The following is a 14,578-nucleotide window of genomic DNA, read 5'->3' on the forward strand; positions in this document are numbered from 1 at the left end:
CTAAACAAACTTTCTTCCCCCCAATTTGCAGAACTGATTTTCTTAGGGTGCAAAGGTGGCCTGTTTCTGCTTATTCTTAAAAAACTGCGGCCCTGTTTGTGGTAGACTGTAAAATAAACTCAAATTTTAACTTGTGTGTAATGGCGGCAGTTTCTCCTTCCATTCAACTCCTCTCTTCAAACAGAATCCCAGCACTTTGGACCTTGCTGTATGGCAAATGGACAGAATTTCCCTCAAACCAGAAAGCGCTGAGGAATCTGCTGGCAGAAACCCCAGAGACCCTGAAGAATTATATTATGCAACTCTTACATTCAATGCACCGAATCCTATACCAGATGCAACTTCAAAAGAAATCCAAACCGATTATGCTGAAATCAGACGTTACAATTCTCAGGGACAGCAAGACATGAAGATTTAAGGGGATTCTTCTATTCTGATTAGCAGCTAAGTCCTCGGAAGACGCTGGCTCCAGCATCTTGCCTGTTTCTGTTTCTGTATTTAGAGATATGGACTGCCTGTTGTTTTCTCCAGCTGTTAAGCCCTGAACAGCACAGCGTGACCAGAGAAGCAAGATTCACTTGGAATTTCATTATTCACATTTAATATCAAGACATAAAGTGCTAAGGTACAGACTCTTGGAAACCGAACAAGTAAAACTCCCACCCTCATTTATGAGTGGAGTCTCTGGGAGGTCTTTAGGCCTTTTTTTTTTTCTCCCAGAATGCAAAACTGAAGGACTCCATGCCCTTTTTTTCCAGACTAGCTTGGCACTCAAACATCCCTCTGCTCTTTGTTTCTGACATTTGAAATGCTCCCCCCTCTTTCTCAGCCTCAGTGAGTTCTCTTATCAAAGTGCTCCTATCCAACTTGAGACACAGTGGCCTTCCATCCACCTGAAAGCTGCTGAGAGTTTCTGGGAAGAGACACAGCTGCTTTAAGGAGCTACATTCCAGTTCCTGTGCCCTCTGAAGCCCCTTTTAGAGACTGAATCCAAAGCTCTGCCCTGGCCTAAAGGATATACCAGTGATGTCCACTGGTCAGCAGGAGACTAGATCTAATCCGTGAAATCTTTGCCTTGTAATGTTCTGATGTATCTTTGTGCCTTCGAGTCATCGTTGTCTCCTGGCAACTGCCTGGAGCAGTGGCCGCAGTGTTCTCGGCAACATTTTTGGAAATGGTTTGCCCTTGCCTTCTTCTTCCTAGAGCTGAGAGTGAGAGATTGGCTCAAGGTCACCCAGCAGGCTTCCTGCCTAAAGCAGGATTAGAACTCGTGGTCTTCTGGTCTCTAGCCTGGTGCCTTCACCCCTACACCAAGCTGGCTCTCAATGTTCTGACAGTACCTCCATTTTTTATTTTTTTTTATCTGCGCTCAGTCGTTACCGACTCTGCAGTGACTGCTTGGACGAGTCCTTGCAGTTTTCAAGGCAAGTGTTTCGGAAGTGGTTTGCCAGAGCCTCCTTCCTAGAGCAGAGCCCAGCTGGCGAGCGCAGGAGGCGGGGTTTCCGTTGCTTCGTGCCCTTTTTGGGTGCGCGTGGTTTTTTGCGCTTACCGGCAACTGCTCCCAACTCCTTTTTTGCAAGGCGCTGCCAGCATTTTTCCTCCCACCGGAGTGAGAGTACCCATTTATCTACTCACGTGAGTTTTCGACCTGTTGTGTTTACAGGAACTGGGGAGGAAACAGGAGCTCACCCTGTTTAACGCGAAGCCTGGACTTGAACCGCTGAAGCGTCAACCATTTCTGGCCGGCAACTTTCAGCGTCATTAAGCCGCTGCGCCACCGCATCCCCCTTTAGTACCTCCATAACCTCATTGTATTCTTAGTACATTTTTCTTCCCCCTAAGAAGTATTTTTATCATGTAATTTATGCATATCATCCATTCTTGGTTATTCTTTTTTAACAACTGTTTTTAGTAAAATTCCTAATATTGGGGCAAAAGAATAAAATGTATGTGCGCTTTGCAGGGGTGCATGTGTGTGTATGCCCAGACATAGACACTTCAACTGACGTGACTTCTGTGAAAGACTGATGCAATGGGGTATTGGGTAAGAGGGAGTAGAAAGATAGCAAAACAATAGTTTTTTTATACACCACTTCCTCCTTGCGCAGGAGAAGTTTCAGGATGAGGCACTTATTGGCCACACATTTCTATGAGCCACTCACAGTGTGAAACATCCAGGAGCAAAAGCACCCCCAAGTCTGGAGAATAAGTCCTCTGCCTCCTTCTGAAAATAAACAGCCACTCGCTGTTGATTCATCTGAAGGAACCTGCTTTGTATGCCCGCATGCTGTGACATGGCGCAAGAGATGCACAATGCCAACTGCCACAGCAAGATGCTTCTTTCAGAAACTGTGACAATAGCGTAAGTCGGTGGGAGAAAGCAAACGGCAACAGTGACATCAGCTGGCCGAGACAGGCAAGAGAACGCGTTGTCGGTGAATAGCGGCAATGGAAACGAAGCGAACATGATGGTCATTTGTGCTGAAGTAGACCCACCCTAGCAGTCATCCTTTTGTTTAAATTGGAGAGGCCAGATATCGAACTGGGGGCTTACTGTATGCAAGCCAGATGTTCTACCAGTGGCCAGGAATGTTTGTGGCTCTCTCTTGGGTAAATGGCTGTTTTCATTCCAGATGTATTGGAATTCTTCGAAGCAATACTAAGGCCGCTGTTTTGCAGGATCAGTGTCATCCCAGCCAAGGGTTTTCACATCATTGGCAGCCGCGTCAGCAAAGTCTCCGGGGCTGAATTCAGTCCATTGGATGCTCACGTCACAATCAGAACCAGAGATCAACATCCTGGCACATGCAGACAGAGTATTTCCAGCAGGCTGATGTAGTCAGAACAGGGCTGTCATACTCAACTAGGTAAGCAGATCAAAGCGAACTCCTTACAGAGGCAATATCCATAGCATTCAAATCTTCATGTTTCTCACAGCTAGGATGGCGCTACACATCTTGAGCATGAAAAGAGGTCGTTGTCAGATTGGGCGAGGCTATTAAAACATTGCTCCAGGAGACCAAGGAGCAGAATGCATGATATCATCTCAGTTTATGGGAGGGAACACTACTCTACAATACAACATTGCTCTAGGAAATGCAAATGAGATCAAATTCACGCCCGCTTGTACAAAGATTTAACTCTTCAAATATTCCTGCTTATAAATGAGCAAGATCAGGCGATCGAACGACAGATAACAAGTTCCCTCCTCTAGCACAAATTCTTTAACTCAGTGTTTCTCAACCTTTGCAACTTTAAGATGGGTGGACTTCAACTCCCAGGATTCCCCAGCCAGCTGGGGAATTCTGGGAGTTGAAGTCCACCCATCTTAAAGTTGCAGAGGTTGAGAAACACTGCTTTAACCTAACTTGCTGATGTTGCAACACACTCTCCATGTCCTAGAAAAATCATTCACCTATACACTGAATGTGTTTGTGAACTTTTTCGCCACGTATTTCTTCCCTCAGCACACATTTTTAAGTGTGGATCGTGGGTGAAAAGTACTTAACATGCAAGGTTTAAAAGCAGCCCTTAGAGAGCCATGGTGAATATGTAACCCAGTGTTATTATCAATAATACTGTGAACAGTGTTCAATTTCACCAGCTTTCAAAGCAAATAAATGCTGAGATTAAGCTGGATCTCTCTCTTCCTGTGGCTGTGAGTACAAACCTGTTCCTGTTTAGGGATTAAAAAAAAAATTTTTTTGGCATCAAATGTGCCCTAACCAAACACAGACTGCAATTTTAGGCATTCATACCTGAGAGTAAACTCCTTTGCACACACATTTTTGCAGACTGACGATACCTAGGATAGCTCTGGAGGTCTATCTAACCCTTTCTCCATTCCATCTGAAAATTACAATCAGTAAACCAGGACTTTCTCATCATGCCCAGGAATGCATTTTTTTTTTTCATTTTGTTTTCAACCACCCAACCTGATAAACAAATTTAATGAACTCAAGTTGTGGAATAGTGGTAAATCTGGAAGTTGGTGGAGATGGAGAGCTACAGGAAACAGGCTGATCACGTTCCAGTTGGTCATCTCCACCTATCATCTACTACCGGGGGTGGGGGAAGCAAAATGAGGATGGCTATCATCATAATTCACCTTTATACCCATCCTTCCCCATCTTAAAAAAAAAAAATCACTATTTGAAGCATGATAGTATCTAGCCAACCTTGGCTGATCTTAAACAGGCTAAGATAGAACTTAGATGGGAAACCAAGGAATCTCAGGGCTTGAGGTTAGCCTGGGAAATTGGGTGGGACTTGAAAAATAGTTCTGCATTGTGGCCAAGAAGAACATCTGGACAGGTACATGTAGTCATTAGGAATCAAGCTTAATGGGAGGACATCTTTACCTTTATTGGAAATCTGAGAGTTTATTGTGAAAGTCCACGCAAGACACCCAGTTCCATTATCAAGCCCAACCACTGGCAAAAATTTATTTCTTGAAAGAAGTAACTTTACTTCCCTGTGAAGAGAGCTAGATCTGTAAGATGAAGGTAACAATGATAATGATGGCCTCTTTGGGTTTTTTCTGCAGCAACTGTATATGATTGGCTTACTTACTTGTTCCACAACAGTGATTCTCAAACCTGGCAACTTTAAGATGTGTGGACTATAAGTACAATTATAAATTTACCTCTTACTCTCTGGTTACAACATGACTTTCTTTTTTCTATAATCTATCCTGTCTAATCATCAAAACCATAAATCATAAGTTTACTTTTTTTCTGTTTTATGCAAAAAGTCCATAAGGGGTTTCCAGTCAGCAATAAATGTAGATATCAAAGAAGTCAATTTAGCCATCCCAGCATGTTCCATCATCTTCCCCAACCATTCCTTCTTTGATATCTAATTTATTGCTGACTGGAAAGCTCTTATGGACTTTTTGCACAAAACAGGAAAAAAGTGAACTTATGACCTGAGATGTGGGTGGCACGGATAAAAATTTCTCAGCAGCACCCACTCTTTCATCCAAACCAAACAGCCAGCTGCAAAATACAATTTCAAATCAGGTAAACCCAATCCTCCTCTTTCCTTTACATCTTGTAATACTATATATTTAACTCGTGGTCTTTTTCCCCTGCTGCACAAATTTAGATATATCCTTCTGCCACTGTTTAAATGGAGCATCAGTTGTCCAGACAGGTATTGTCTGAAAGAAAAACATCATTCTAGGCAAGACATTCATTTTTATCAAACTCATTCTCCCCAGCAATGACGATTGTAGTTTCTCCTATCTTAACATGTCTTCGTTCCATGTCTTAACATCATTATTTTGAAATAACATACAATTCATATTTGTGCTATGTAGTGACATGCAGAACTTTTACCTGCATTTCTGAGTTTCTCAGGTCTAATAAATATATTTGGCAGTTTGGCAAAGATGGAGGGATCAACGTGGCACGTTTGGCAAACTTTAATCCTTTCTAATTATAAAGCAAGGAATACTCCAGCAGAGGGAGCTCTACACAAGTTTATGAAGTCCTGAGCACAGCTGTAGTAGCTACTACCTCCTTTTCTCCTCTCTTTCTGCTTCCTTCTGTGTGTGCCTGAAGCGTGCTTGCCAATCTATAAATGTTTCGTACGAAGACTGGGTTGGAAAGCATTTGATAGGAGAGTTGGGAACGCCTGGGGTTCCAGGCACAGAGCGAGCCTCAGGGTTTGACCTTTGCTTGCGTGTTCATTTTCTTTCTTTTTTAATGGAGAGGCCAAGAACATTTGACAGCTTCTCCAAACGTTCATGCTGCTCTTCGTATGAACGGAACTTTTTAAGCCTGCTTGGGATCCCAGAGCTCAGCTATTCACTCAACTACTGAAAGTATTAATCAGAAGTGCCCCCAAATGTTTACACAGGATGAATCCATCATAAACGAGGCCTCCATAATTCAAATATACACTGGCCTACAATCCTGGGCTTTTCCTATTGATTTGGCACGAACAAATTCATCCCCAGAAATCTTTTCCTGAGCTTCAGCATATCAGCTTGTCTTTGCAACTATGGTTCAAAGCACCAAAGAGGATAATTTTAAAATATGGAAGCCTTTCCAGAAGCACTCTTTGTTATCAAATCTCCAATTGCAACATAGGCTGTAAAGATCTGGACGATTACCAGAGTACAGCAAAGAGAAATTTCTGTATCTCTTCGTTGCCATCTAGTGCTGGTTCCCAGGTTTGAAGCCCAGATATCACGCATACAGAGCCTTCAAAAGTATTCAATTATCATCTAAGGAAGTTTATATCTTTTTTATATGGGGTGTGTGTGTTTATGTGCGTGCGTGTATAAAAACGATATAAACTATATAAAAAAGATATAAACATATAACTTGAGTAAATAAATATAAAGTTACCTCCAAGTTATTCAGAGATTCCTAATGCACAAGGCCTCACAAAAGAGCAAAAGAAGGTCTGTTTCTTCCATCCATGTGTCCTGTCTCATGGCCTCCAGTTAAGGTCCAGAGATGCTCTTTTGAGTTCTGAATTCGCTACTGAGTTTGGACCAAGCCCCTTCCACACACAAGGCTGCACAATCTGAGATGGGTACCATGGCCCTCTATCTCTATATGTAATGGTCTGTGGGAATGACCGTGGGAGACAGGAGGAAGAACCGTAGACTAGACAATAGTCAGATAAGAGACAGCTTAGTGGGCAAAGGACCTTCTCTAGTTTCTTGAACTGTATAGCCGAGGGGAAGAGATGCACTTTGAGACTTGCAGGATTCTGTTAATGTAACCTTACAATAAAGTTAGAGCTAGTCCTTCTGGGTATGCTTCTTGTCTGGACTACCTTGTAAGGCTAAAATAAATCTTGCAAGTCTGAAAGTACATCTTTTCTCCCCACTCACCTATACAGTCTAAGAAACTAGGGAGGGCCCCTTCTGAGTCGTTTGCCACGCTCCCATTCCTTTGCGGGTTCAGCTGCCTCTTATCTGACCATTGTCTAGCCTGTGGCTCTTCCTCCTGTCTCCCAAAGTCATTCCTGCACATCATTACACTATGACACCATGGCGTTACAAAGGTCTTCGCAAGGTGAGCCAGCAGTGCACCTGTTACTCCAGAGCAATCCTGGGGGAAGATAGTTTTGTAAGGTTTCCTTTGGGTCTGCAGATGGTCTTTCTCTATTGGCAGAAGCTCCTACCTCATCTCAGTTCTCAAAGTTCCCCACTATGGCCACCTGCCCACCTGTTTCTGATGAATTTGGCAGATGCCTCAAAGCCAACCCAGACTTACAAAAATGGTTTGCCGGACAAGGTCACCCTAAGCAGAGACCCTCATCATCATCTTCTGCCCCATGACTCTCAGGGAATGTCTTTGCCTGAAGCTCTGGTATCAGGAGTGTCGTGGGGTGATATACGTTGGCTCCTAGCCCAGTCTCTGGGTCGCAGTTTGTCCTTCTTCCTCATTTCAGTATGAAATAAACCGAGACCAGCATTTCTGTTCTATCCTTAAGGGCCCCAATTTGTCTTTTATTCCGTAGCTGCTCCAGGGGGAATGCTGCATCGTGGGGAAAAAGGGGAAACAGTTTGATCTGATGGCTACTAAGTTCTAATCGTGGTTCTTTCCCCTCTTTTTTTTTTTTTAAATTTGATCATTTATTCATGAAGGCATTAAAGCTGATGTATGACTCGCTCGGGATCCCTGCCTTCATTCCCCAAACAAAATCAAAAGCACGTCATCGGCAAATTTATTAGCCCTCGGTGCAGTCCCCAGAATTAGCCTCAGGGGAGCTGTAGCAAATTTGACTGGCTCCTAATACAAGAGTAAACTGGAGATCTGTCAGCCTGGATTTTCCTCAGAGACAAGCAGCCAGATGGGCAAATGTTAAGATATTTTAGGAGATTTCATGTTACGTTGCCCCTTCATTAAGCTGCATTATAGGACGACCTGCCCATGGGCGGAAGCTGACTTTGAAGGAGAATCCTTCCACTCAGGGACATCCTTGGGAGTGGTTGAAAAAGTCAAGATGGCAGCCATGGCCATGCCATTGAAGTCCCGCCCCTTTTAAGGCCCATTGTGGAGACTCTCTTGACTTTTTTGACCCCTGCCCTGCACAAATGTCCCTGCTTCAGTTCAAGGGATTCTTGAACCAGATCTTCATCCCACTGTGTGGAAATCGATGCTTGATGCTAGGTGGGGGGGTCACACTCCTTGCTAAGCCATCCTTTGGTTTCATTTTGGCTTAGTGTATCCTGCACTGTGATTTCTACACAACGTAAAACCTTCACGGTTTGATGAACCATAACTCTTAGAAGTACCAGACAGCAAAGCTGGTAATGAGAGAAGCTGGGAGATGTAGTTCATCTGAAAGGCTATACACTGTGTATCTCTGGATGGCGTAGTATGATTTGTGAAGCCTGCATTGCAGATTATTCAACAAATCACTGTTAAAACAAGCCATGGCTTAGCACCATGCATGAACCCAGTCACTGACTCAGGCCCTTGACCAATCTATTATTTTGATGGGGGGGCAAGCATTTGGGTATCTTCCAGATGTTTGAATGTTGACCTCCAGAATTCTTGCCGTTGTCCATGCTGGTTGGAACTCATACAATTTGTGATCCAGGACATTTCAAGAGTACCAGGTTACCCATCCTTGTCCAGACTAACTGACAGAAGTTCTTTAGGCAGATGTTTCCCCCCAATCCTGCTTGGAGATGCAGAGACTGAACTTGGATTTTGTCCATGCAAATCATCTGCTCTACTACCAAGCCCCAGCCATTTTCCACAAACAGCAAGGTGGTAGGAATCTGTGGTTGGCTTGGACTGGACAGCATAGAAGATCTCAAGACCTGGCTGCTGAACTGTGCAGTCTCTCCCAACTAACATTCTCTAGATGCCTTGGACTATAACTATCACAGCAATGCTGGCTGCCACTCAGGGGAACCATAATCTAATGCAAGGCTTCCCAGCCTGAACAGTTGTGTGAATTTCAACTACCAGAATTCTTATCCACCAGGCTAGAGAAGTCTGGTACTTGAAGGTTATCATAGCAGGATTTCAGGCACCCAGTTGGCAAACACTGATCTTAACACACTTGTACCTGACTGGGGAAAACTGGTATAGACAAGCAATCTGCATTCCTGTATACACTCCCACTTATACCACCCTTTTCTGGTTGACCTGGTTGATGGTGCTTCTAAGAGGCTTTTCCATGACAGCCCCAATATTTCTGATTTCCAATGAACAGGGTTACCTTCCTTCAGTGCTCAAGAGGTGGGACACGCGACGTAAAATCAAACCCAAAAGCAATCAGGTCCTGAGATGTGAAAAGTGTCTGGTTATCCTACATCCCACAAGCATGACTGTCTGAGTGGTGATTTGAAGGGTTCCCCCCCCCAAGTCACAACCATCTTTCCCCACCTCAAAGTGGCCTTGCCTGATGACAAAGCACACCTTCTATTTCTTCTTCACTACTTACTGCTGGCCTTCTGTCTGCCGCTCCTTCTTTCCCAACCTTCGACACCAATTTCACAGCAAGCTGATTCCATCATCTGGGGCCTTTCCAGGCCTGTTAATCATCCTTCCTGCCTCCCTGCGCTGCACGGTTTCTGGTCTTGGGCCAGGCCACCTGGGTCACCAGGGAAACTCCCAATGCCTGGGTATTGCAACAATCTGCTTTTGCTTTATTAGCCCGAGCCTCTTTTGTTGGCAATGGGATCCATGGAGTGATCAATTGGTTGGAAAAGAGAAAGCTCGGGAGGAGGGGGCGGTGCTAGGTAAAGACATGATTAGATTAGAATGGGTTTGTTTGATTAGATGATATGGATGGATGGATGGATGGATGGATGGATGGATGGATGGATGGATGGATGGATGATAGAGCCGTTCTGGCCAAAAAGAATGGGCTGGAGGCAGAAGCCATAATGACCACCAATCCCCTCACACACTATTCATCTCAGACATGGATCAAATGGAAGCAGCTTTTGGGCAGCTCCCATCCATTTGAATGGGAATCCCATCAGTGCATCTTGTTTAGCCAGGCAGGCAGCATAGAACAGCACAGTGGGCTTGCATCCATCTACCTGAGGCAGGTAAGCCTTGAAAAATACCCCTTAGGGATGGAGAGACATCTGAGGTTGAAAGTCTTCCTCCAAAGGTAATGGCACAACCCCTTGATACCCCAGCATGGCCAGAGCTACAATTGGACCCAAGGTTTATCCTCTCCCATGGTGGCTATTTTGTCTGTTCACAGAACTTTCCTCAAGCAGTCTCACCCATAAGTCATAGTGTGTTTAACCATGATATACTGAGCACACCTCTGGTAGCTGGTTACATACACCATGTTTGACTTAGCACAACACCAGAACACCAGACCCTCTGAGATTCAGTTGGGCCCAACTCTCCCAGCCAGCTTTCACAAAGCACCGAAGACATGGATGTCCTTTCAAGCATGGGGGTCAGGGAGTTATAGGGAGCCCATGTGCTTGTGGTTCTGAGTTGACTGTGGATTGGTTTTGACCTCAGCTGTCTATAGGGTTTTTTATGCTGTTTTGATATTATTTTGGATTGTGTTTTTATACGTTGTTGGCTGCCTCAAGTCACTCTGGCAAGACGGCCAGCCGTACAAATCAGTCGATCACAAACAAACATGGAAATGCTCCCTTCTTGTTGAAAGTGGATGTGGGGAGGAATGTGTAGCCTCAAAAAGGGGGTGAATTCTTCTTTTAGCTCCCCTCACTTAGTTGCATTAGGCGCAGTCTCCCAGACTGACTCATTTCTAATTTGGGAACTGCATTGAGGAAAGAAAAGGTTTGGGCATTGAGCCAGGATATATTTATTTGTATCTTCCTCTCAGTTATTTGTATACCTTTAAATTTATTTATGTAACACTTCAGTTATTTATATATGAAGAGCAAAACACTCTAGTTAAAAACTCCATAATGAAAAAAATTGACTTTCCAAGCAAACGTATAAACCAAAGTCTTAAAAAAAAATCCTTCTGATGCAACACTCTAGATGTGCACCTTTTGTTCCTGATGTTCAGGAACGGTTCAACACCTCTTTTCTAAAGAGCATCTGAGACGGTGAAGTGATGAGTGGATGGCCCCATTCACAGGGGTGTCAGAAAGTCAAGATAATGCATGTAAAAAGACATGGAACTTTGATCCCATGGTTGCAGCTGCCCTTTTGACTTCTTTGACACCCTCTCTCCCCCCGTGGATACTCTTGCAGCTTCTGATGTTGTGTGAATGTAGCAACTAGGTTTGTAAGTGACCTAGTAAGTTGTTGCCTGAACGCATCCTGCAATGGTATGCGGGAATGACCTTGGCAGCGGGGCAAAGAGACGCAGCCAGGGCAACGGTTGGATAAGAGGCGGCTTAGCCCGCAGCAGGAATGTGGGTGGGGCAAGAGGCTCAGAAGAGACACTCCCTAGTTTCTTGGGCTGTAAAGGCGAGGGGGAGAAATGTCCTTTCAGACTTGCAAGATTCTGTTGATCTAACCTTACAATAAAGTAGAGCTAGGTCATCTGAGCGTGCTTCTTACCTGGACTACCTCACAAGACTGACATATCCATTGCAACATCTTCTTCTCTCCGTCCATCGCTTTCCCTTTCCAGCGGCAATGCATCTTTTCAAAGCAACAGCAAAGAACACAGACTTAGGATTTCTACGCACCAGCACTTCACTCTCCTTCCGTTAAAGAAAATAAATAAATAAATAAAAAAGCCTAATTTCCAATTCCCCTCCCGTCTCACCAGCCTGCACAAATGCTTAACCACTAGACCTCACTTCTCCCTGCCAATTAAATTCTCCGGCTGCTGTAGACATTATGGGTTCTAAATTTTTATTTTCCTTCGGAAATTGCCCTGTAATCTGCTTTGTAATCGCCATGGTATTAATTATGCAAATTGGATGCAAACGATTGCGGGTTATAGGGGAATGTCAAAGAATTTGAAGGGCTGGGGAGCGGGGACAACAAGAGGCGATGTGCGAGGGTGAAGCCCTCCATCTTGTGAAGGTGTCAGAAGGTTCAGACGGGCAGGCCATGCAAGGAGACAACGTTCTATGGCTCTGCTGGTCCTTCTGCTCCATAACCAGCTGACCCCTAAGAAATATCAGAGGCGATAAAATTGACTTTGGAATGATGAGCGCCTTCTGCATGTGTATGTGTGTGTTAGTGCACAAAACACGTATCCAGGGCAGATTATTCCTAAATATGTAGGTAGACCCTTAAACAGGACTGCTGTCTGTCGGGAAGTAGGGGGAATAATAACAGAAGGGACAGAACATAAATCCAAGGTAACACTGAAAGTCTTTAATTACTTTTTAGAAGCAATGGGATTGAATGCAGAGTGTGCACTTTCCTTAATATTCCCTTCACTGTTTTTCCAGAAGAAAAAGGACTGATGCCTTGTCTCAGTAGAGATCTTGTGTCATTTAGGATTAAAAGTTCACCCTGTGGTCAATTTAAATCCCATTATTGAGAGGGGGAAATGACTAACTCTGGAATGTGTGGAAGTGGGCAACTGAAATATCTCAGGTGCCAACAATGAATGGCCACCATAGGATTTGCATGTGTAACTATTTATTTGTTCCATTTATTTATTTGTTCCATTTATTTATTTGTTCCATTTAAACCACTGCCCGTCTCACATAGTGTGACTCTGGGTGGCTTACAAAGTTAAAAACACAAAAAAAGTACAAAAAATAACCAGAAATGTAACAACAAAAATCCATTAAAAAACAATTAAACCCTCCCCCCCCCATTAAACCCTTAGAAAAACATAAACTGCAGGAGAGCATAATCAGTTTCACTAACAATACAGCCACTTTGCAGGTCCCGTACCCATGTTATGGGATACCCAGGCTAGATGGCACAGCCATGTCTTCAAGCCCTTCTGGAAGGCCAACAAGACTGGAGCCAGTCTGATCTTGGGGGGATGATGTTCCAGAGGGTGGGTGCCACGGCAGAAAAAGCTCTCTTCCTTGGTCCCATCAGATGATCTTCTTTCATAGATGGCACCTCAACTAGGTAATAATGATTTGTAAATCGTGACTGTAAGAGAGAACCATGGTGCTGGGTCATGGAGTCTTAGTATGGATAACCTACCAAAAGCTAATGAAATGTATGGAACAATGAGACTCTTCCGTGGAGTCTAATAGCTCAAACAGCTACCTTCCTTCATAGCTCTCCTTGCAGACTGAAGCGTAAGGATTTTCCATAAAAATCCTTTCTTCTTCCTCTGAATTAAGTGTGTCTGTACTCTTGGAATGTTCCAAACTGGGTGAGAATTCCTTTGTTTAAGGTTTTCCCTCCGTTGGCTTGTTCCAGAAGGAGACTTCTGAGAAATTGCAAAGCAAATGGTTGCACAACGTTCAACACAGAGCCTTATGCTCCAGCAAGGCTGTTTAACTATAATGTGGACACACTTGTGCATCCAGTTTAGTTTAGTTTAGTTTAGTTTAGTTTAGTTTAGTTTAGTTTAGTTTAGTTTAGTTTAGTTTAGTTTAGTTTAGTTTAGTTTAGTTTAGTTTAGTTGTTTAGGGTCAATGACCAGCAAAGTAGCTACAGCACTAAAACAACACATAAAAACAGGCTCAAATAAAATAAGAGCAATAAAACCACTATATAGACCTGCCGATTAAAATGTACATGTCTAAGAAGTAGACAAAAAAGAATGGCATAAAACAAAGCAAAACCAAAATAAAATGAAATAAAAGTAAAATTTAGATAAAATAATAAAATGAATTCCTTGGGACTTTGTTCCAAGTATAGGACATCTTCTGTTTTCTAATGGTAATAGCTGCCAGTAAGAACTTGGCAACTCTGTAATAGCAAGGATCTGTGTGAGAGTAGAAAACAAACCACCTCTCTCTCATTGAAAGCTTGATCTCTACTAGGAGGTGGTGTAGGTATACTAGCACGTAACTGCTTGTAGAATGGACAATGAAGAATTATGTGCAGGAAGGTGTCGTCTTCATTCTGGCCACAGGGAAGATGGCATCCTCTCAATTTCATGTCCCAAACCCAAAGTACATGAATTTTCAATTCCATTGAATTTCCTTCAGCACTGATGGTAAGATGTTGGTTTCTTCTGTACCTGAAAGCATCAGGTTAGTTCAGACAGGGTCTATAATACACAGCTCTCTGCTTTGCCACCTTGCATCCATCTTTCAAGGTCAACTACTCAACTCAATGCTAGAGCTGACTCTGCTACCTTATCCTGAGTCCATCCAGCAGCCTGCTTTACTTCGATTTTCAGCAGCTCCAACTGGAAGTGCCCAGAGCTGAGCTTCAAACCACCAGTATGCAAACTAGGAGCTTTCCAAGGAACCACAGCCAATCTCTGAACATACATATTATGGAACGCATCATGAATTTATCCATTATTCACTGTTATAGGGCCTCTAAATGGCTGAAGTGGAAATGGCAGGGTTTCAGCCAGAGTTGGCCTGAGACTTTCTGTTGCCCAAGGCACAAGAGAGGCCAAACAATAATACATAAATTGGAATAGTAATGATGTTAATGCTGCTGCTGGGCTGAACCTGTTTTTTGAAGTATCTGGTTTCACCCTGCCGAAATCAGCCTGGGGATGTTTAGTAGTTCTGCTTGTAAGGTGATGGTTAGATGGA

General features: G+C 43.6%; 1 protein-coding gene across 3 annotated transcripts in view; it reads left to right on the plus strand.

The window, feature by feature from the left end:
* The window catches only part of LOC103056774 (sialic acid-binding Ig-like lectin 13), a 55,140-nt gene that overhangs the window by 19,258 nt on the left and 21,304 nt on the right, over positions 1-14,578 (plus strand). The window contains exon 9 of one of the 3 annotated variants that reach the window (XR_015795991.1): positions 185-2,867. Coding sequence is in view for 1 of the 3 variants with exons in the window: in XM_088139965.1 (XP_087996091.1) it covers positions 185-418 (234 nt within the window). In the remaining 2 variants the exon portion in view is untranslated. Of the gene's footprint in view, positions 1-184; positions 3,257-14,578 lie in introns of those variants that run through there. The other 2 variants (XR_015795992.1, XM_088139965.1) reach the window with 2 other exon arrangements.

This window comes from Python bivittatus, unplaced genomic scaffold (genome assembly GCF_059951505.1).
Source record: "Python bivittatus isolate LINGU-HERP-01145 unplaced genomic scaffold, Pbiv_v1 ctg000310_np1212, whole genome shotgun sequence".
Classification (NCBI taxonomy): domain Eukaryota; kingdom Metazoa; phylum Chordata; class Lepidosauria; order Squamata; family Pythonidae; genus Python; species Python bivittatus.